Here is a 24,406-nt window from a genome sequence, read left to right on the forward strand (position 1 = left end):
GGAGGCTGAGGCAGGAGAATCACTTGAACCCAGGAGGCAGAGGTTGCGGTGAGCCAAGATCACGCCATACCATTCCAGTCTGGGCAACAAGAGCGAGACTCTGTCTCAAAAAAAAAAAAGTCAGACTGATAGCAGCTAACTTGGTTGGTTGGTTGGTTGGTTGGTTTTGAGATGAAGTCTCGCTCCATCACCCAGGCTGGAGTGCAGTGGTGTGATCTGCGCTCACTTTAACCTCCGCCTCCCAGATTCAAGCGATTCTCTTGCCTCAGCCTCCCAAGTAGCTGGGACTACAGGCATGTGCCACCACACTTGGCTAATTTTTGTATTTTTAGTAGGGACGGGGTTTCACCACATTAGCCAGGTTGGTCTCAAACTCCTGACCTCAGCTTAATCTCCCACCTCAGCCTCCCAAAGTGCTGGGATTACATGCGTGAACCACTGTGCCCAGCCAAGCAGCCAGTTTTTAATATCCTGCAACTTGTCCAGTCAAGAAGCTGATGTTAGGCTGGGCATGGTGGCTCACACCTGTAATCCTAGCGCTTTGGGAGGCCAAGGCGGGCAGATCATCTGAGGTCAGGAGTTCGAGACCAACCTGGCCAATATGGTGAAACCCCATCTCTACTAAAAAATACAAAAATTGGCCACGCATGGTGGTGGGCACCTGTAAATCCCAGCTACTCGGGAGGCTGGGGCAGGAGAATCGCTTGAACCTGGGAGGCAGAGGTTGCAATGAGCTGAGATCGTGCCATAGCATTCCAGCCTCGGCAACAAGAGCAAAACTCTGTCTCAAAAAAAAAAAAAAGAGAGAAGCTGATATTTATAGTACTTACAGACTTCCTAACTACCACTATTTGTGTCCCCCAAATTTGTTTTCTACCCATTTTCTCATTGAGAGAGTATTATCATAATCTCCTACTCAACATCAGTAAAGGGCATAGTGTTTGAACCAAATCAACATTGCCTTCTTCTCAGTGTTCACTCACCTTTGTCATTGAGTCATTTTCTGTAACCATAGTGCCATCTTTTATACCTGATTTTTCCTAAATGGACTGGATATTCAAGCATCATGATCACTGGGCCTATAACCCCGTGATCTTTGTTAGTGTCCCAGCTTTGTTATATACTAACTACAGCCTTTGACTAGTAACTTAACCTCTCCAAACTTGAGTTTCTTTCCTCCTCATTACAGCCAAGATAATAGTACTCACACTACTTTCTCAGAAAGCTGCTGTAAAGTGTTTCCAGTGTTTGTGAAAGAAACTTGTAAACTGTAGAATACCGTGTAAATATACTGTACTGCTGCTGCAGCTGTTACCGACTCTTAATTGTGTGGACAGCCTTCTTTTTTGACTCTCTTTCCATGGGAAGTTCTCTTACCATCCTCTGATTTCCAATACCTACATAATACCTGCTGCCTTATCATCTGTCCTAAAATGTATCCCATTCCCTGAGCTCTTTAGAAATGGAAGAAACTACTTAGGGGATTTTTTAGCAGTGAAAGCAAGAGGAGCAGTGACTTGTTTGCATAACCCTCAATATCCCTGACCAAAATATTGCCACCATTTGTTATATAGCTTACCAGGAAACTGACAGAAGTAAGAATAAAGAGACAGTGAAAAAGAACTTTACTAGGAACTTTAATAAGATTTTTTTTTTTAGTTTTGAAACATATCAGGCTGCATTAATCAGAGCCTTTTTATGCAGATAGAAATATATATATATCCAAACACAAACAAGTTATAACCATAAATCATGGCAAAGCTGGTAATAAAACTAAATTGGAAATGAATCTACAAAATAAATGAAAACACAAAAATGTATTATAGAATCAGTATGTCCCTTACTGCACCCTTTTTGGGATTATTGTAAATTGGGAAAAACAGAGAAATATGTACAGTGGGAGTTAGATATACAATACATTCTACCTGTCAAAATACACTGACACAAATTTATGAGCAGATTTATTGTTGTCATCAATAATCTGGATTTACAAACATCTTGACTTTCCAATGAAAAGTGAAGAAAAACAAATGAAATCATCATCAGTATTAACTGAATGTTTTCAATGCAATGTTAAAGATAAAAGCTTTCAATCAAATTCTTTCCACCTTTAATTACTAGGCATTCCTTCTATTTAAGAGTTGGGTACTGTTACATTAGATTGATGTGGTGCGAAGAGAGGACAAAGATAGATAACTTTAAAGAAGCTTTCCAATTCACTAATATATTTTCAGCAGTGCAAAGACAAGCATTTAGTCAAATTGTTTTTGCCAAGTAAATCGACTATTAGTTTAGCAGATCCAAAGCTTGAATAAAGTTGTTTAAAATTCTTATTTTTTATTTTTTTCTAGCTTTATTGGAATATAATTGACAAATGAAATTGTATATATTTAAGGTATACAATGTGATGTTTTAATATATGTATACATACATTGTGAAATGATTACTACAGTCAGGCTAATTAACACATCCATCACCTCACATAGTTAGCATTTTTATGTGTGTGATGAGAATTTTAAGATCCACTATCTTAGCAAATTTCAAGAGTACAACACAGGGTGGGGGTCAGCTGGCGTGAAAAAGAGGACCTGTCAGGCCACACAGAAAATTAACTCAAACCTGAATGGTGCCTCCGTGGTTAGAACTGGGGGATTTTGTACCAAAGGCATAATCCCATCTTTTACATTCACATTTATCTTTCTTTCTTCTCCTGCTTAACAATCTTTAGAAGTATTAGAAGCAATCCCTCTATTTATATGTACCCTGTTTGCCCACCAAAGACATAAAATGAGGAAAATAAAGGAAAAAGCAAATAAATGTGTGAAGTACACACACATTCACACTCAACCTTGGGTTTAATCAATCCTGAATCATTTTGTTAAATTTATCTAAATATATATACATATATACACATACATCTACACACAGGCACGTATACACATTATAATGTATTTTAATTGGGAAACAACATTTAGACATTTGGCTCAAAGTTACAGAATATTATTATATCTGACACGTTTCTAACTGTTTCAAGAAATGTTTACCTAATATTTTTGAGATTAAAAAAAATAGTTGTCAGAAAAGTAGAAGTATTTTTCATTCTTTTAAAACATGATCGTCTTTGATTTGTCCTTTTTTTAAAGGTGACTAGTTGTGCTTGGGTGCCTGACAGTTGCCAGCTGTTTACTGGAAGCAAATGCGGTGTCGTCACAGCCTACACAAACAGATTTACAAGCAGCACGGTAGGTTCTGGGCTTTCTGTATGGGTAGTATGGGACTTTGTCAATGAAGGGAAGAAAACCTTTATGAAGTATAATTCATTTTGCATAAGATTAACTTAAAATGTTTATACCTTAATCTTCTCCCTACATTAGGTCTTAAAAATCTTTAGGGTTTACTAGAATCATGAAAAATCTTGAAAACAATTGTAGTAATCCTACTTTTTTTCAGAGACAGTATTTTGAGTTATGATCTGTTTTGTATTTAGGCTTTTAAATGACATTTGGTGCTTACCTGTATTTGCGATATCAACCTGAATGCCTAGGAGTATACTGTAAGAGTCTATCAGTTTGAAAGCTTAGAAACCCTAATGTCCAACATTCCCATATAAATGACAGCAAAATCTAAGTAGTCTGTCTGGATTTGTACCACTTACTGGAAGAAATTTTATTATTTTTTAACCATTCACTGAACTCCCAGGATTTTGGAGTTGAATCATAAAACAGGGAAGAAAATAAGATTATGCAATGCTTCTTTTAATTTACTGTTTTTGGGGGGTTGTTTTGTTTTGTTTTTGTTTTTTGAGACAGAGCCTCCCTCTGTTGCCTAAGCTGGAATGCAATGGCACAATGTCGGCTCGCTGCAACCTCCGCCTCCCGGGCTCAATCAGTTCTCGTGTCTCAGCCTCCCGAGTAGCTGGGACTACAGGCATAGGCCACCACGCCCAGCCAATTTTTGTAATTTTAGTAGAGATGGGGTTTTGCCATGTTGGCCAGGCTGGTCTTGAACTGCTGGCTTCAAGTGATCCTCCCACCTCGGCCTCCCAAAGTGGTGGGATTATAGGCACGAGCCATCATGCCCGGCCTGTTTTTGTTTCTTCAATCTGCCTGTGGTGCAGTTGAGGATATGTGGCAAGTTTAGGTTGATAACTCGGTAATCATCATTCTGATCCAGAATTTTCACTGTGCATTTTTTCCCATTATAATTTTCTTTATGGTATTAAATCTCTTTTACTGGATGAAACCTGTATTTCTAGCATAGGGTGACTCCCGGGTTCTTCCTTTTCTTTTCTTTTTTTTTGAGACAGAGTCGCCCAGGCCTGAGTGCAATAGTGTGATCTCGACTCACTGCAACCCCCGCCTTCCAGGTTCAAGCGATTCTCCTGCCTCAGCCTCCAGAGTAGTTGGGATTACAGGCGCCCACCACCACATCTGGCTTATTTTTGTATTTTTAGTAGAGACGGGGTTTCACCGTGTTGGTCAGACTGATCTCGAGCTCCTGACCTCAGGTGATCCACCCACCTCGGCCTCCCAAAGTGCTGAGATTACAAGTGTAAGCCACCATGCCCAGCCAGGTTCTTACCTTTTTTTCCAAGCTTATTCGCTTTTGAACTCTTGTTAAGTTTCTTTGCATGGTCCCTGAGGTATAAATGTGACCATATTTTGTTTCTGTCTCTTAGTCTAAGGAGCCATTAAAATGGTTTAAGCAGGAGGTATATGATCCAGTCAGCATTTTAGGGAGACCACTGTAGAGCCTGCAAGTGGAAGCACTTCCAAGGCCATGAGACTGGCAGCCAGGACACCAGCGAGAAGGCCACTGCAGTGATCCAGGCAGGAAGCAAAGAAGGGCAGGTTTAGGAGCCAGAACAGTGGGGTGTATGCTCTGAGAAAGGCTCACACCCAGGATAAAGGACCACAGAAGAAGGACATCCAGACATCAGGGAGCCTGATAAGTTACACTTGAGCTGGATCCTAAAGGATCAATCTACTGTAAGTGAAGGAAAGAGGAAAGAACATTTCAGGCAAAGGAAATAGTTTACACAAGGCCTGGAATCAAAGGCTTGGGTTTTTGTGGGGTAGCAAATACTTTTCAGTGTAGTTTAGAGTGTAATGTGTTGGAGAAGAATGACAGAAGCAGGGCAGGAAAAGATTAAGGCCAGTGATGAGGTTTTTACATGCCATGATAAAAAGAATGCTAAAGAATATAAGCAGGGTGTGGTAGCTCAGGCCTGTGGCCCCAGCACTTTGGGAGGCCAAGACAAGAAGATTGCTTGAGCCCAGAAATTTGAGACCAGCCTGGACAACATAGCAAGATCTTGTCTCTACCAAAAACCAAAAATAAAAATATTGGTCAGACATGGTGTTGCACGCCCGTGATCCCAGCTACAAGGGAGGCTGAGGTGGGAGTATCACTTGAGCCCAGAAGGTCAAGATCACAGCAGTAAGCCATGATCACACCACTGCACTCCAGCCTGGGTGGCAGAGTGAGACCTGACTGAAATTGTTTTTTAAAAAGGATATAAGCAGAGAATATAAGTGTCATAACTTTTTGAATGTCTCCTTTTATCACCTTTTGATTCCCAAAGGCTTAAAATGAATGTTAATTTTATAACATCTGTAATACTCATGCTGCCGTTGCCCTTGATCTTCTGAGCTCCCCTTTCTAACTTTCTCCCACAAATCTATTCTAAACCCTGCTCCTAGGGCAGTTGTCTGCTTGTGCACTTGGATCATTTTGCATCATGACATGGACACCTTTTTTTAAAACTGGCTTTATCTTTTGCTTTTTATTTCCTTTTGCTTTTGCCAACACTTTGAACAGCCTTGTTCTTAGTTTTCCCAACTTCTCCATTTTTAATTGTACACTAACACAGTGCGCAGTACGGGTTTTAGGAAAGAGGTTAAGCTGTCACTATAGGAGTGTGCACAGGATAGCTTTGAGGAAGCAGATCAAAAGCATAGCTATTACAATTTAAATACTGCAAGACATACACTTCTTTTAGTTTTGAGGTCATGACACACTTGTGAAGGCTTATATTGCTTAGCTTTCCTCAGTTGTATATTTGCCTTAAAGCAGATTTTTCAGCTAATTTTTATAGGATTTTTTTCCACCTATTAGGTAATCAAATCATGAGATTAATAGTTACTATTAAACAGTGCCCAAAAAATCTAACTTAGTAGTGTAGTTTTATCAGTTTGCTTTGAGGGGAAATTACTTGGGTATTTGTAGACATTGTTGTTGCTTTTTCCCAGGGATCATGTTGCTATTCTGGCATCTCTAAGGTTGTGATTCTGACCCTGAGCCTGTGAGATTAGCAGGAGACACCTCATGTTCACTGGTTTCTGTTCTTCGGCTCTCCTGACCCACCGAATGCCATGGTTTTAAAAGTGTTCCTATCCTCCTTTGGATTGTCTTCCACACAGACAGAAGATGGGCACCCCCAGCCCAGTGCCACATGGGATGTGGCCAAATCCTTGTTTGAAAATACTTTCAAGGGGATCTTATGAAATACTTTCCTTAGCTAGTAAGCATATCTAACTTTGAGCACCGTAAGTTTCTGTTGGAGCACCCAAGATAAAGTCTTCTAAAATGCATTCTAGGTAATGATGAGTAAGTTGACTTGTGATATGGGATTGTTACCTATAAGCCATTTAAATGTTAGAGGAGAATATCTTCTAAATGTGATCACTGGTGACATTTAAATGTTAGAAGAGAATATCTTCTAAATGTGATCACTGATAACATTTAAATGTTAGAGGAGAATATCTTCTAAATGTGATCACACTGATCACAACAAATAGTTGCTGTCAGGTTATTCTGTCACTAACATGGCCATGTCATCTTCGTATAAGTGAACACCTATATATCTGTTCTCTAACTTGAGGGTGGTAGAAGAATATGTATGCAGCTTATACAAGGTAGTATTACTTTGCTCAAGAACAATGTTTAAAAGAAGGCACCAGCACAAGAGACCTGCTCTACCCACCAGAAGTTATTTTCTGACCTGTCAGTGAATTGTCTAGTAATATTAGCCTTTGCAATCATTTCAAAGTGCAGAGTTTATGAAACAGTTATCAAATACTACTATTAGGAGCCCTGTGTTGTGTTTACCCATAACTGTTACTCATTTTACAGAGTAAAAGGTGGAGAATAGGTCAATAAATCTGTACTCTCTGTTTCTTCTGACATATTTTTTACAATAATGAATGGGATTGACTATGGTCAGTAGGAGAATGGCCTAAAAGTTTAGGAAAATATTGGCCCAAGGAGACCAAACTTGTAACTTATCAAGTAGAACCTTAGCCTCACTTTAGTTTTAATGTTGAAGTAACTCACTAATCTGTACTCAGTGAATTGGAGATAGTTGTTCTGTTTAAAATTGGGACACTGGAGAAAAACAAAGTATGTGTGGAAAAAAATAAAACAGAACTTCTAGAAATGACATAATAAAAATAATAGTTAATATTTACTGAGTGCTTACTTTGTATTAGGCATTGTTCTAAACTCTTTAAATATTCTGATGTATTAATTTTGGGCTCAAGTATCTTTATTTTTCTCTATATTCTTTCATCTGATTACATTTCTATGGTTTTAACTATTGGCCCTAAGCATAAAACAGATGTGAGGATGATCTTATTCTAAGTGCTGTGCGTTGTATTCCAGCCCCAGTTGTCTGGTACTTTCCTTTCTCATCTCCCACCTGGCTCGTGGCCTCTCCTGCATCAGTGGTGCCTGCTGTGGGCTTCCTGAGGCTGCACAGCATGCTTCTCACTGCTTGTCTGCCACATGCTTCTCTGGGGCTTCCTTTCTGTGTGCACCAGCAGCCTGCTGAGCTAAGGCACCTTCCCTTTCCTTGTTGCTCTTCTCTTTCTCCACTTTCCTCTTGGGCATACAGGGTCTTGCCCTGTCGCCCATCCTAGAGTATAGTGGCACCATCACGGCTTACTGCAGCCTCAACCTCCCAGGCTCAAGTGATCCTCCTACCTCAGCCCCATCCCCAACCCCCCACCAGTAGCTGGGGCTACAGGCACACACCACCATGCCCTACTACTTTTTAATTTTTTTCTAGAGACGGGTTCCCACTATGCTGCCCAAGCTGTTCTCGAGCTCCTGGGCTCACCAATCCTCCTGCCTCAGCCTCCCAAAGTGCTGAGATTACAGATGTGAGCCACACATTAAATCTTCGCAATAACCCTTTGACGTAGATTTTGTCATTATCTCCATTTTTACATGAGACTACTGAAACATACCGTTAATTCTTCTTGTAACCTGCCCAAGGTGTCACAGCCGATTTATTGGAACAGCTAGTTAAGCAGCAGATTACAGAATTAATGAACTGAAAAAAATTACACAGAATATAAAATAGAAAGATAAAGAAAAAAATGAGGAAAGAGGGGGTATGAGACCTAGAATGAGAGCATCCAAATGTGGTGAGTAGTTACAGGATGAGAGAATGGGAGAAAGGCCCACTGTGAAGAGATGATCACTGAGATTTTCCCACAATTAAAACTTGAATTTTGGATTAAAGAATCACAGCAATTCTTGGCAGGAGAAATAGAAATGAGTCAAACCTCTCTCCTCCAGGTGTCCCCCTGACCATTGCCCCAGCTCAGCCCTTTGCATCCTGCCCGGGTCCCTATATTGACCTTCTCACTGGTGTCCTGGCCTCTAGTCTCGTGTCCCTGGAAGTTGAGTCTCCTTGCAGGCTCTATGATGGCCTTCCTAAAATGCCGACTGCATCACATTACTCCTGCCCCAGACACTTCCGTGACTGTTTATTACTTGGGGGGTAAAATGTAGGTTGCTAGGCATCACACACCAGGCTCCGTGCTCTGACCCCTCTCTGCCTTACTGCCCCCTCTACCTCACCACCCCATTTCTTCCTGCTCCCTACCTACCCTGCTCTCAGTAACATTGGCAGTGCCACTTTCTCTCATATCTCCTTTCCCTCACACATGCTGTCTTCTTAGCCCAGAGTGCCCTTTGACAGCCATTTTTCTTTGAGTAAATTCTGCCAGTGCTTCAAAACTTCAGTTCATAGGCCGTCTCCCAGGGAATCCTGCTTTCACTCCCTGTCCCCAGTCTGAGGAAGTGACTTCTCTGTGGGTCCCCGGAGTTCTCTGTGAAAATCATCTTTGGTAGCCCTCACTCCTTACTGCCATGGAGCTCCCGGAGGGGAACCACATGTGCATCCCCAGCGCCTGGTTTAGTGACAGGCACAGAGTAAGGGATACTCAGCAATGTTTGTTGAATGAATAAATGTATGGGTTGCATTCCACATTACCTCTCTCTCTCTCTCTGTAATACGAAAATCACTTGTAGGCCGGGCACAGTGGCTCACGCCTATAATCCCAGCACTTTGGGAGGCTGAGGCGGGCGGATTGCCTGAGGTCAGGAGTTCGATACCAGCCTGCCCAACATGGGGAAACCTCTTCTCTACTAAAAATACAAAAATTAGCCGGGCGCGGTGGCAGGTGCCTGTAATCCCAGCTACTTGGGAAGCTGAGGCAGGAGAATCACTTGAACCCAGGAGGTGGAGGTTGCAGTGGGCCAAGATTACGGCACTGTGCTCCAGCCTGGATGACAAGAGCGAGACTTCGTCTCAAAAAAAAAAAAAAAAAGAAAGAAAGAAAATCATTTGTTTGTCCTTATTTAAAATATCTGTAGGCCAGTCACGTGGTTCATGCCTGTAATCCCAGCACAGCACTTTGGGAGGCCTTCCCAGGTGGGAGGACCACTTGAAGCCAAGAGTTTGAGACCAGCCTAGGCAGCATAGCAAGACCCCATATCCACACAAAAAAATTAAAAAGTAGTTGGGCATGGTAGTGCACATCTATAGTCCTTTTACTCAGGTGGCTGAGATGGGAGGATCACTTAAGCCCAGGAGTCTGAGGCTACAGTGAACTATAATCACACCACTACACCACAGCCTGGATGACAGAGTGAGACCCTGTCTCAAAAAGCAAAAACAAATAAACAAAACTATGATCATGGCCAATGGCCAACAAGAGATTTCCTGTTTCTTAAGAAAGTTGTTCAGAATAATCCTCCCCTGAAACAATGAAGACTGGATAAAATATATATACAAAAATATATCTTTATAAAATATATTCATGTTTTAATATAACCTATAAGTATATATTTTAATATAATGTAAATATATACTAATAAAATATATTTTTATTCAGTCTTAGTTGTGTGTGTGTGTTTATATGTGTGTGTATGTGTGTGTGTATGTGTGTGTGTGTGTATATATATATATATATAGCCTTAAAAGCATCGAAGATCTGACAAGCTAGTAAGAAACTACCAAGCCAGAGAGGTAAATAAGCAGGAAGGAACTTTAGCCCTGAGGACACTGTCAGTCCTGAAACACTGACACTGTCCTTGGACAGCCTCTATGGAAGAAATGGAAAACAGAATCCAGGAACTAAGCAAGCTGGGGAGTGCCAAGAGAGTGCACCTCCAAAAGGCTGGTCCCTAACGGGCTGTGCTCTCAGAATGAAAATGAGTTGCATGGGAGAACCCTTGCGTGGAGTTATATCCTGGGCTGGAATTCCCTGGGTTGTCTAGGATCCTCAGAGACTTCACTTTGCATTAAGATGGCCCCAGGCTGGTGTGGTGGTCTGTGTCATCTGGCAGAAACAAGGAAGTTACTTGCATTCTGTTCCACAAATAGAGGAATTCCCACAAATAAATGTTTCAATGTAGTGACAAATACACAAAACCAGGCACACACACAAAAAATGCAGTTAAGAAAATAATTTATGAAAAAGTTAAAAGTATTATAACTTTTATAATTTATTTTATTATAAAAATAAATATCATTTAAAGGAACCTTGATTGCCACTTGAAACTTAGGAAATTTTCAAAGATTTAGAGTGGGGCCGAATCATAAACTCAATGCTGCAACCCAAGCAGAAAAGGAAGGGGCTCAGGTCCTTTAGAGCAGGGAATTCCTTGGTCCTACATACCTCAAAGCATGATCTGAAATGGTTTATGGGCATATCCCAGTGGCTCTGCAAACTCCTGGCTGTGGATACGGTCACAATCCAAGAGCCGGAATGGCTCTAAAGGGAGGGCCCGGGGGTCCAGGCCTCCGACTCTTGCTCTTGTTAAAAGCTGATCTGGTCGCTGTGACGGTTTTCAGTTGAAGGTCACATGCCCTAGATAAACAGGCAGTTGCTAAACAGCTCAAGCCAGTTGTTCTAAGGAATAATATGAGCCTGGTATTGCCTGCTCTTTTGATTCTTTAAGTGTAAAATATGTATTTTTATGTATATAAAAATATGTAACTGGACTACAGAGCAGCTAACATAGATAGCTATACCTAATATATCAACACAGATATATTTCAAAAACAATGGTGTTTTTGAGAAAAGGCAAGATGCAGAAGATACCTAAAAAATAATACCATGTATTTAGAATTCATAAACATGAAATACAATATAATACATGTATGTATTATACAGTATGTTGTTTATGGCTATAGTAACATAATAGAAGTATAAAAGCTTACATAGGAACATAAATACAAAATTTAGGATAGTGGTAACTTCTGACAAGAGAGAAGAAATAGGATGTAGAACAGTACAAAATTATATGTACAATGTTTAATGCTTTATTTAAAAAATAAATTGATAATATAAAATGTTAAGATTTGTTAAACTGGGTAGTTAGTATATAGGTCTTTATTATACTTATTCTCTCTACTTTTCTATAATTTTGAAGGGGAAATATTGAAATTCTTTATGATAACACATAGTTAACCTAACAAAGCAAGAGTCAAACCCTGTGTGGACATCTGGTATCCGTGAGCCAATGTGGCCCTCAAAGCACCAGTTTGCAAGCTTTGATTTAGAAAGTCAAGCCATAACTGTTGAGTATTGGTAGCATTAGGCCCCATCACCATTGGTAACAGCACCAATTTGTATGACACGTTCTGAAAGTATACTGTCAAGAACTATAAAATTATTAATATTCATGGACCCACTAGGAAAATTTTGGAAATTTTAGCAGAGACAGGGTTTCACCATGTTGGCCAGGCTGGTCTCGAACTCTTGACCTCATGATCCGCCCACCTCGGCCTCCCAAAGTGCTGAGATTACAGCCATGAGCCACCGCACCCAGAATTTATTTTTACAGAAGCATTTCTTCTTAAAAAACTTTAATTATTTATTTCCCAAAGGTCTGCCCTCTAATCTACTAAAAATCTTTTATACATGAAGAATTTATGGTATTATCTATAATTTGAAAAAAATAGAAACAATTTTAAATGTCTGTCAATTAAGGATACTTGTAAATTACGGTGTACTAACTGTATAGAATATTATAACACTATTAAAAATTATTTTGAAGACAATGTCAAAATTGGAAAATGCTTATAGGAGAATATGTAAAATATAAAATAGGAAATTTTTTATGTGGCAGTATTACAACTATAAAAATACATGTATATTTGAACAAAGATTGGACAAGAATAGACAAAAACAAAAAGCAGGTAAGTTGAAATTATGAGGAATTAAAAATTTTTTAATTTCTTTCTTTGTTTTACTCTGAATAGGATTGAAGAATGATATGTTTGAGAAGACCATTTGAGTCACTTTGGTTGTTTTATTTTTGAGATACTATACTAGAATACTTTTTGTTGTGGTTTTTATCTTATACTTAATTTTTAAATTTCAGCCATCAGAGATAGAAATGGAGACTCAGATACATCTCTATGGTCACACAGAAGAGATAACCAGCTTATTTGTTTGCAAACCATACAGTATACTGATAAGTGTGAGCAGAGATGGAACCTGCATCATATGGGATTTAAACAGGTAAAGAAGAAGGTCTCCAAATCAAACACAGCATTTTTAATATATCCATTTTTGCTATACGAAATAAACCAAAATAATATCTTTACATTATAATCATTTTAACCATGAAACACATGCTTAAAGGTAGTAAGATTACCTTTATATTTTATTGAAGTCAAACAATCAGGAAAACATGTATGCCTTATGTACAATAGGTACATAGACTGAGAAAAAGAATTACAAAATAAGAGAATAATTATATTTAATTATCATATACAAATTCATGTCTTTTGTCTTTCAGGTTATGCTCTGTACAAACATAGACTGAGAAAAAGAATTACAAAATAAGAGAATGTAATTATATTTAATGATCATATACAAAATCATGTCTTTTGTCTTTCAGGTTATGCTATGTACAAAGTCTGGCAGGACACAAAAGCCCTGTCACGGCTGTATCTGCCAGTGAAACCTCAGGTGACATTGCTACTGTGTGTGATTCAGGTGAGCTTGCTCCAACCCAAAGCACAGGGCTGGCTGGTGCTCTAACAGCACGTTCGGCCAGTGGTTACCTCCTAGATCAAGCCGTTCTCTCAGGTCCCTGCCAGATCTAAATATTTTGGTAATAGCATGTACATGTATCGAAGTACAATATGGTCTGAGACTGAGTTCATAAATTTAAGCCTCAGCTTATGCAGAAGTTAGTACTGTCATAATTTAACTGTTTTCCTGATATATGTAAAATTGCATTTGAGTACATGTAAAGCTAAGCAAATTATTGTTACATAATGTTTTGAGTGTTCTTGGTTTTGACTTTTCTCTCCTTTTTTGCTTCTGCTTTATATCTATTACCTTTGTTACCCTCCTCCTGTGAAAGAACAAAATTTTAACAAATTGAGTTGAAAAATTGAATTAGCTTTTATTAATGATTCATGAATCAGGCAGCATTCCATCTATGAAGTAGAAATGTACACCAGTGAGCTGAGCAGAGGAGGTAGGCTTTATAGGCAGAAAAAGCTGAAGAAAGCAGAAATAAGGAACAAAACTCAGATTGATCGTTCCACAGTTACCTTCCTTAGAGGATTAAAGCAGAAGGGACTTCCTTATCATACCAGCTCAACTCAGTGATCCGTTATTATTGATTGCTGTGAATCTCCTGTTTTTTGGAAAACTGGCCCATTTCCAAGTTCAGTTTGATTATGTTTCACCTCACACAAGTGACTACTCCATTCTGGTTTAATCTGGTATGTTAGGGCCTAGTGCAGGAGCTCAGTCCAAAACGTTGGCCTACCATAAATTTTATTTAACACTTCTGACTAAATGAAAAGCCTCAGCAGATGCCCAGCTTGAATATATGTCTTCCAGTTTCAGAGAGAGAGCAATAGTATAGAACAGTAAATGGAAGTATAATTTGCCTTAAAAATTACATGACAAAAATATATCACCTAATGAAGAGTCTTTTGTTGTTGTTGTTTCATATATACATGTTAAGAAACCAATACATCCAGCAGAAAAGAACAGTTAGAAAATTCATGAATATTCTGTTTGCATTTCTATTTTTAAGGGTCTTAAGATGCAAAGGATCCTTTGAAAAACTGCTTCTTTCTTCTGTCCATTCAGTGTTGGACATACCTATAGTGGGTAGTCCTCTATCCTTTGCTTGCATTTTTTACATTCTTTTCTTCTAACACAAAATGTATGGTGTTTTTCCAGACACCAACCAATTCTCTGACACCAACTGGGTGTCCAACCATGTAATTCAATTGTGACACTAAAAGTTTGCAAATTTGGAGGCTTCCATGAGCCCCACCCTCAGGTTCAATAATTTGCTAGAATGACTCACAGAACTCAGTAAAACACTGTTTATACTTAACAACTATCATTTATTATAAATGATAGAAATGAACACCAGCTGAAGAGGTACACAGGGCCAGGTCTGGAAGCATCCTGAGTGCTAGATTGTCTGTCCTCCTGGAGTCAGGGTTGTGGAGTTAGTTGTTAGAAACAAGTGCTTGGTGCCAGAAAGAAAAACTAGCACTTAGAAAATTTCTCAGGAAGGTACATTTACTTGTGCAGAAAGGTGCTGCCTGTGTCTGACCAATCGTAAGAGCACACCGAACAAAGGAGAGAAAGGTTTTTATCCCTAACGCAGCTCCTGTTGCTGTGTCCTCTCCTCATTGGCTGGAGTCAGACTGCACAATCTAAACTAACCCAGTTGGCTAAGACTTAAACTTTTCTAAATATGGTAAACATGCAGTTTGCCAGAGGAGGAGAGGAAGAGACTGTTGCTAAGGCAGAAAGGGTAGTTTACAGAACAAGCCTGGGCATGTCTGGGCATGTAGAGGTTTGCTAGTTACAAATTAAGGAAGAATGGGGGCTGTGTACGGAGCAAGAAAGACCAAGGGAGCTTGGAACTTATTATTTATGACACCTTTCCCCCTTTTGATTTTATAGTTCTTCCTCTTCAGATTTCTTAATTTTTTCTAACATCTCTTGGCTTTGTAGTTCCTTTTGGTTGTTTAAGAGTAGGAACTTATTTGAGTAGGGTTGGGGAGAATAGAGAGAGGTTTTGGTAAGGGCTTTTTCTGTAAGCCTTTGCCTTAATCCACGAGTACAAGGTATGATGCAGCAACTTACAAGAATGAGTACACTGATAACAATTGCAAGGGGGGTAAAGACTGATGCTGTGAGTCCTTTCTATTTTCTAAACCATTTTTCTATGAATTTTCGGCTAGTTTATTTGCTAGGGTGGTAAGGCCCTGTAAGACTTTTGTGATTCTTCTATTGGGGACTGTGTTGTTAGGGATAAAAGTACAACATTGGACTCCAATCATGACACAGACCCCGCCCTTTTTGGCCAATATTATGTTAAGGGCTATTCTGTTTTCCTAAGCCATCTGACTGGTAGGACCTAATTGTTCAGCCATTCCTTTAATGGCATCCCTAGTATAGTTAGCAAACTTCTGTTGATTACAATAAAGGTAATTTATCCAGTCTACATTTTTGTTTGCAGTTACCCATGAGAACAATATAGATTCAAATCCTGCAGCTGTTTGATTCCTGGCTTTAAATTCATTTAGCACCTCTTATGGAACTTTGATGGCATTTATATATATGTGAGGATCAAAAGACCTGAGGGGGGCACTTTTTTTTTTACAATTGTTCTTTCTATTTGGTTGATGAAATGCCAGGGTGAAAGGGATGGCTAATTGGATTAGAGCGCAAATGCTGCTCCACTTACTTGGCAGAGTACCTAATAGTGGTCCACTGCAGTACTACCATACATTCGACTGGGGATGAACAAGGGCAGACTGGCTGGTTAACTCTTGAAAAGGCTTAGATTCACTGCATCCTGTTAGGCTTCCAAGGAATTCCAAATTTTCCCCCTGTCATGAGAGACACAAGGTAAAATTGACAGTGTTAATTGGAGGCCAAATAGCTCTCAAGGGCTGACCCACAGAGCCTTTAACTTCTGGGAATAGTAACAAGAGAGACTGGCATGCCTTACTGCCCCAGGCTGTGGGGTCTTGGAAGAGAGCTACTATGCAGTTCATATTCCGTTGGTCAGAGGACCATCCAAGTGGAAAGCAGACAATTTGAGTCTCTAGTCTGCCTGTTGTACAAGCGTAACAATTGCTTTTATTTAAGGTGTGAACGGAATATTTAATCCATTTCAGCCAGGCATTTATATCTTGGTACCCAGTTTTTATGGCTGAAGTTTGTTTTAAATCCTTGACTTTCATTACAACTACCTTGATTTTGTCATTGGGCATGAAATGGGAGATGGTTTGACTGGATGGGCTTGGGGAAGGGGTAACAATAGAGGATAGAGGGGAAGAAGCAAAGCGCTTTTCAAAGAAGCCTATAGAGTCCTTTCTAACGACATTTTCTCCTAGACCATAGAAGCACCTAAGGTGGGGTTAGAGTTGCTAGAGGTAGGGATAACAATAGAGACGAGTAGCGGGTTGCACTGGTGGGTTTGACAGTTGTGGGCGGTGGGGGTGACTCCTTTGGTGAAATGGAGGTAAGGCTTTAGGGTGGCTCAATCATCTGAGGATGTCTAACCTTGATTTTTGGTGATCTAAACAACATATGCCCATTGAGAATGTAAACTGGGGAGAGAGTGCCGATCCCCCCACCACAGGCAGGATAAGGGGGCAGTAGCGGCTTCCCTGGACGGGCAGAGGTATTTTTCTGATGCTATTTCTCTTTGGCGTTGAAGGTTCCTACAGAGTATAACAAAACAAGCATTAAAAGTCGTAGTTTGGGGTAAGCTTGACTTAGTTACATTAATAGTAAAATGGGGGGAGGTGGTTAAGGGAAAGAGAAGAGGAAAAAAAAAAAAAAGAGAGACAGACTGATTAGACTTTTCTTTTTAACATTACTTTGGTGGGACTTGGCCCTGGGACAACAGTCCATGGCTTTGAAGAGGGCAATGCTTTCTTGACTTGGGTTTAATGGGTCTACCCTTTTTCAGCAGTTGGGATTACTGTTTCAGTTGTTAAGAGCAGCAGGTAAGGTCCTTCCCAGATGGGCTCGAGCTTTCCCTCTTTCCAGCTTCTGATAAGGATGTGATCTCTGGGTTGGTGTCGGTGAACTGGGAATTTGAGGGGTGGAGTTTGTGCTAGGAGGCTTGGAGTCTTCAGGGAGTAAAGGGTGAAAGACAGACTAAATACATAGTTTCTAAGAAACTGATCCTTTGTCTCAAATGTTGGGAGGTCAGTAGTGGAATTTAAATAAGGCAACCTATAAAACGTTTTATAAGGGGATAAGCTGATATCCTTCTAGTGAGCAATTCGGACTCTTAACAGGGTAGTGGGAAGACATTTAGTCCATGGTAACCGAGTTTCTAGAATTAATTTGGTTTTGTGGTTTTTTTTTTTTTTAATTTAAGTTTAGAAAAGTTTCTTTGGGCCGGGCGCGGTGTCTCAAGCCTGTAATCCCAGCACTTTGGGAGGCCGAGACGGGCGGATCATGAGGTCAGGAGATCGAGACTATCCTGGCTAACACGGTGAAACCCCGTCTCTACTAAAAAATACAAAAAACTAGCCGGGCGTGGTGGCGGGCGCCTGTAGTCCCAGCTACTCAGGAGGCTGAGGCAGGAGAATGGCGTGAACCCGGGAGGCGGAGCTTGCAGTGAGCTGAGATCCGGCCACTGCACTCCAGCCTGGGTGACAGAGCAAGACTCCGTTTCAAAAAAAAAAGAAAAGTTTCTTTAGTGATAAAAATAATCAAATCCCTTTTCACAATGGAAAGTTCTACATGATCTTAAGAACTAAAATATCATGATTTGAAAAACAATATAGAAAGTTATTTGCAGTACAAACTCTATCACATTTACTTAAAAAGCAGCCGAAGTTGCTTTTTTCTAGGTATACAGGCAACAGTCCACACCATTCAATACTACCTCCCTTTTGTGAAACACTTTCTTCTGGTGGCTTTCAGAATACTAGTCTCCTGATTTTTCTTGGGTCACTGGTGGGTCCTTCTCAGTCTTTTGCTGGTTCTTCTTCTTTTTGTCTACGTCTTAATGATGGCATATCTTAGGTCTCTTTCGCTGCCTTCTCTTCTCTAGCTATACTAGGTGATCTTATCCAAAGTCATGCTTATTCCCTAATGACTCCCAGATTTATTTTTCCAGTTCCAAATTGTACCCTGAAATCCAGAGTTGGATATCTAAATTGCCTACACAGCATTTCCAACCTAACATAGCCAAAACAAAACTCGATTCTACATTCCTCCAAACCTGTTCCTTCTCCAGTATACCTCATCTCTGAATTTCAGAATTCGCCCAGTTGACAGGTAAAAAACCTGAGTCATCCTTTACTCCTCTCCTTCTTCCTCCTTATATCCAAGCTATTAGCAGACATTATCTTCTCTACTTACAAAATAGAATCTAACTTCTAACTTCTCCTACCCTAACATCTATCATACTAGTCCAAAACCGTTACCTAGAACACTATAATAACCTAACTGGTCTTTGCTTTCCTCTTTAATCTTTTTCAGTCTAACTTTCACACTGTAGCTCTATATTTCATAAAGGTAAATCAAATTATGTCATCCTCTTCTTAATCTAATTGCTTCCCATTTACATATCTATGCCACACTATAAGGACCTGGCTTTCTTCCTTATGTCACTTCTTACTATTCTTCTCTCTTAATCACTATGCTGTAACCTCACTGACCTCTTGTTATTCCTTAAACATGCCAAGTAAGTTACATTTTAGGGCCTTTTCACTTGCTTTTACCTTTATCCAGAATGCTCTTTCCCCAAATATTTATATGGCTCATATGCTTACCTCACTGGGGACTCTGCATATGTCATCTCTTCAAACAACCTTCCCCAAGCCATCTTATCTAAAGTAACCCTCTCCACATTCTGTCTCAGTGGGATTCATCCTGGGATGCAAAGATGATTCAACATATACAAATCAGTAAATGTGATATATCATGTTAACAGAATGAAGGACAAAAGCCATATCATAATCTCAAAAGGTACAGGAAAAAGCATTTGACAAAATTCAACACATTCTATCCCTATTCCCTGCCTTTTCTTTATAGCAGTTAATATGTTATATTTGCTTATATTGTTATTGTCTGTCTCCTCCATTGGAATGTAAACTTCATAAAAACAGGTACTTTGGGCTGGGTGCAGTGGCTCACACCTGTAATCCCAACACTTTGGGAGGCTGAGGCGGGTGGATCACTTCAGGTCAAGAGTTTGAGACCAGCTTGGCCAACATGAAAAAACCCTGTCTCTACTAAAAATACAAAAATTAGTTGGGCGTGGTGGCAGGTGCCTATAATCCTTGTGAAAATAAATAGTTTAAATACTAGCTCCATTTCTTTCCCCAAACAGAGCTCAGGTTTACTGTCTTTTCATTATCTTTCCAATATTTTAACATGACACTTAGAGGGCTATCAGAGGGAATCCTATTATCTGCTTTGCTCTTTGTAGTTTTTGTTTTACTAGGGTTATTTTCCATCCTGGAACTTTTAGATGTGTCCCTGAGTTTCCTGAGTGTGTGGGGCTCAACCTCTCTTACTAGAGATTTCTTGTACCCTTTCTCTGGAGGCTTAACCCCCCTCCCCACTGGAGGTTTCTTGTACTCCTTTACTTTACTCCACACTCGTTTTGCACTTAATTGTGCATCTCATTCACACACTTTCAACCTCCAGGATGTCCCGACTACCAAGGAAGTACTTCACTGCCCCTGTGGCTTTTCTTACCTTGGTCTTTGCACAGAATTACTTGGTTACCATGTAGGCCTTTTCCTCCCATGTTACTGAGAGTCTGGGTATATTCATCACGCTGGGTGGGTCTCAATCCCTCACTCTTGAGGCTGCTGCAATGAGACACGTCTCCTCACAAGAGATAATTGGAGACCCTTCTCCAGAGGAGAATGGGATCCCGGATGAGCCCCCATTTTGTTAGAAACAAGTGCTCAGTGCCACAAAGAAAAACCAGCACTTAGAACATTTCTCAGCAAGGCACATTTACTTCTGCAGAAGGGTGCTGCCTGTATCTGTCCCATTGCAAGAGCATACCAAACAAAGGAGAGAAGGATTTTTATCCCTAACACGGCTCCTGTTGCTGTGTCCTCTCCCCATTGGCTGGAGTTGGACTGCACAATCTAACCCAATTGACTAGGACTTAACTTTTCTAAATATGGTAAATGTGCAGTTTGTGAGAGGAAGGGAGGAAGAGACTGTTGCTAAGGCGGGAAGGGTAGTTTACAGAACAAGTCTGGGCATGTCTGGGCATGTAGAGGTTTGCTAATTACAAATTAAGCAAGGGTTGGGGGCTGTGTACAGAGCAAGAAAGGCCAAGGGAGCTTTGAAGAGAAATTATTTCTGACATAGTTGTGTTCACCAACCCAGAAGTGCTCCTAACCTTGCCATTTAGGGACTTTATGGAGGTTTTGTTGCATAGGTCAATCTCCAGCCCCAGTCTGCCTCCCAGTGTCACTGTAGAGGGTCTTGACTGCAAGTTGTCAAGGTTCTTGATGTTTTGAACAAAGAATTGGACAAAACACCCAGCAAAGCAAAGAAATAATGAAGCAAAGAAACAACAAAAGCAGGAATTTATTGAAAATGAAAGTACACTCGACAGTGTGGAAGTGGACCCAAGCAGCAGCTCAAGGGCCTGGATATAGAATCTTCTTGGGTCCAAATACCCTCCAGAGGTTTCCCATTGGCCACTTTATGCTCACCTCATGTGAATGAGGTGGTATCCCACAATCAGTCTGATGGGTTGTCTAAAACCACCAATCAGAGGCTGAAATGGAGTTACAAAGGTCACACTCCTGTGCAAACATCTGATTGCTTTTTGCAACCAATCAGAGGCTAAGGTGAAGTTACAAAGTTGCAAACGAAGACTCCACCAACAATCAGTTTGATTGGTTGCAGACAGCCAATTTCCCATCTGCCAGCAGAAGATGTGGTGGGGGTGGGGGGGGGGGTGGGGGGCGGTTTGCAAAGGGAGTAGCCTTTTTTTCTTTAGGTGTGGAAAGTTAGGGTTTTCCTTTCAATTTAGTTCTAGGAAGTCAGTGTGAAACGGCCTTATGTTCCCTGCCTCCAGACCCTATTCTCCTGCCTCACCAGGAGGTGGGCATGAGAGTTGGGGGCTATCTGGAAGTTTCAGTCCTCAATCATGTGGTTGGTTTTCTGGTGGCCAGCTTGTAGACTGAAGCTATGTAGTCCTCCCCACTGTGAGTCATCTCATTAGCATACAGAAGACAGTAAATTCCAAGGGCTTTAGGGACTCAGTCCCAGGAACCAGGGACAAAGATCAAATACTTATTTTTCATTATACCACAGATACCTGTTAGGATTTTGTTATTGTTGTTTCTACAAAACATTCATTTATTCTTGTATTCAAGAGAAGTAATATCTTCAGTCATGATTAGATTTCAGATATGAAAGAATTTTTGCTAGTCTTAGCCCCCAGTCATAAAATAATGTCATGAAAACATTTTTATTCCCTAATGATTATAACTAAGGGAAAAGATCTTAAAGAGTTGATTTTGGTAGTACAAGTGTATGCAAATGATTGATGATTTTGCTAATTGTTTTTCGTTGATTTGTGCATTAGCAACTTTTAGTGTGTCATATCAAGAGGAATGCTGGGGAAATAATATAATGATTATTTATATGGAGTTCTCTGTTTTCTTGTTTTGGCAATATTTGAAAGTTAGGACTGATCCTGAGGGAGTTGAATTTTGTAAAGTTAATTACTTTCCTGCTGCCAGTAGTGATTTATATCTGTGATATTATATCAGCTAGTCATATGGGAATGAGAAACAAAATTACTTTTCTGCAATTACCAACTCACTAGTAGGGTATTCAGGTGTCCCTGGGTAGCACACAATATAATAGAGTAGTGGGTAAAACTTTTTTCTAATTTGAACAAAAAGGCCTTGTCAACTTTTTAAAGGTCTCTTGATACATATATAAAAGAAGTCATAAAGAGCACTTGGTATATAGAGAACATAATTTTTTAAATTACTTTTTTAAAGAGAGGTCAAACTTATCTCTAGGGACCCAGACTAGAGTTCATCCTCCTATTTTCTTATAGACCAAGAAGGAAAGAAAGTTATCAGATTTAACCTATCAAAAATTTTGACTATTTATTGGATACCATCCAAGTAATCTTAAAATTAAATATATATGTGTGTGTGTGTGTGTGTATGTATATGTATATACATACAGTCAACCCTTTGTGAGTTTCACATCCGTGGATTCAACCAACCTCAGATTGAAAATATCAGGGGAGGAAAATGGATGGTTGCATCTGTATTTAGTATGTACAGACTTTTTTTCTTATTATTCTCTAAGCAATACAGTATAACAACTATTTATATAGCATTTATATTGTATTAGGTATTATAAGTAATCTAGAGATGATTTAAAGAATACAGGAGGAGGCTGGGCACAGTGGCTCACACCTGTAATCCTAGCACTTTGGGAGGCCGAGGTGGACAGATCACGAGGTCGGGAGATCGAAACCATCCAGGCTAACACAGTGAAACCCCGTCTCTACTAAAAATACAAAACTTTAGCCAGACTTGGTGGCACCCGCCTATAGTCCCAGCTACCCAGGAGGCTGAGGCAGGAGAATCGCTTGAACCCAAGAGGCAGAGGTTGCAGTGAGCTGAGATCGTACCACTGCACTCCAGCCTGGGCAACAGCACGAGAGACTATCTCAAAAGAAAAAAAAAATAATAATACAGGAGGATGTGCATAGGTTATATGCAAATACTGCACCATTTTATATCAAGAACTTGAGCACCCATGGATTTTGATATCCTCGGGGGTCCGGGAACCAATCCCTCTCGGATGCCTAGGGACAACTCTATATTATGTGTCTGTGCTGTATGTGCAACATCTTCTCAAAAGTTACATTGACAGGCTCATTCCTCCTGATCATAATTTCTCAGTTCTTATGATGGGATATGGTTTTTATAGTGATAAGATGTGAAATGTATTAAACTGTGAAAATGTAATCAATGATTGAGGGGGGGATGTGTTTACCATTCTATCACTGGATCAAAATATATGCCTTTGAACTAGGGTGAGACATCCATAGCCTGGTCCTCTGTTGCCAGTGGCAAGATAGAGTTAGTAAAATATTCTAAGATTCAGAGTGTGGTGGTTCTTTAATTTATTTTGATTTCCATGACTATGTATACAAAGGATAGAGATGCTTTTCAGGAATGCCTAAGTTTTTGACTTTTAGTTGATGTGTTAAATCATACGTGCAAGCAGTCTGGTATTGGGTAACGGTGTCAAATTTTGATACTTACAGAAGTAGGCAGATGAGTAGTTATTTGGTTTTGTGGTAGCCCAAGATACTGAGTGAGCTGCTAGGATAATTCTTTGGCTACTAAGTTCCATGCCATACTTCAGAGTCCAGGCCCACATTTAGATGTTTTATTTTGAAGGATTAAGCCATGCGGTAGTGGTAGCTATGGGTTACAGTGACAAACCCCTACCTCAATATATTTTATGGCTATGTTTCCAGTGACTTCAATGAGCCTTCTAGCCATACTAGTACTCATCTAATTACTTGATCTTTTAAAAAAATATTTTGGCCAACATTTAATTCGAAAGAAACCTTTAAATGTAGCCTACTCATGGAAAATATTTTATGTAAGTGGAATCACATAGTACCTGTCTTTTTGTGTCTGGCTTATTTCACTTAGCATGATGTTTTCAGGGTTCATCTGTGTTGTCGCATGCTTCATTCGTTTTTACAGCTAAAGAAAATTTGTGTGTGTGTGTGTGTGTGTGTGTGTACATACTACATTTTGTTTATGCATTCGTCTGTTGATAGACATTTAGGTCGTTTCCTCTTCTTGGCTATTGTGAATAATGCTGCAACACACTGGGCATTTTGATCTGTGGTTTTTGATGGTCTTTGGCATATTTTTAAATAAAGCATTGTTTATATGTTTATTTGCTATAAAATATGAAATATTTTCATTGTCTTAATAAAAGAGAGAAGCAAAGCCTCTACTTATATGTTAATGAAAAGAAAAATTAAATGTACTGAGACTATGCCATCAAACTTTATCTTGCCTCCTAACCACTTCATCACTATGAGA

The 24,406-nt window shown here is 39.8% G+C and overlaps 1 protein-coding gene across 4 annotated transcripts in view; it reads left to right on the forward strand.

Annotated features, from left to right (window-relative positions):
• LYST (lysosomal trafficking regulator) overlaps positions 1-24,406 on the forward strand; it is a 212,479-nt gene that overhangs the window by 183,211 nt on the left and 4,862 nt on the right. For all 4 annotated transcript variants that reach the window (XM_023216208.1, XM_023216210.3, XM_023216211.3 and 1 more), the window contains 3 exons: positions 3,144-3,242; positions 12,685-12,824; positions 13,207-13,304. In XM_023216208.1, coding sequence (XP_023071976.1) covers positions 3,144-3,242; positions 12,685-12,824; positions 13,207-13,304 — 337 coding nt within the window. The remainder of the gene's footprint in view (positions 1-3,143; positions 3,243-12,684; positions 12,825-13,206; positions 13,305-24,406) is intronic.

Source organism: Piliocolobus tephrosceles, chromosome 1 (genome assembly GCF_002776525.5).
Source record: "Piliocolobus tephrosceles isolate RC106 chromosome 1, ASM277652v3, whole genome shotgun sequence".
NCBI lineage: Eukaryota > Metazoa > Chordata > Mammalia > Primates > Cercopithecidae > Piliocolobus > Piliocolobus tephrosceles.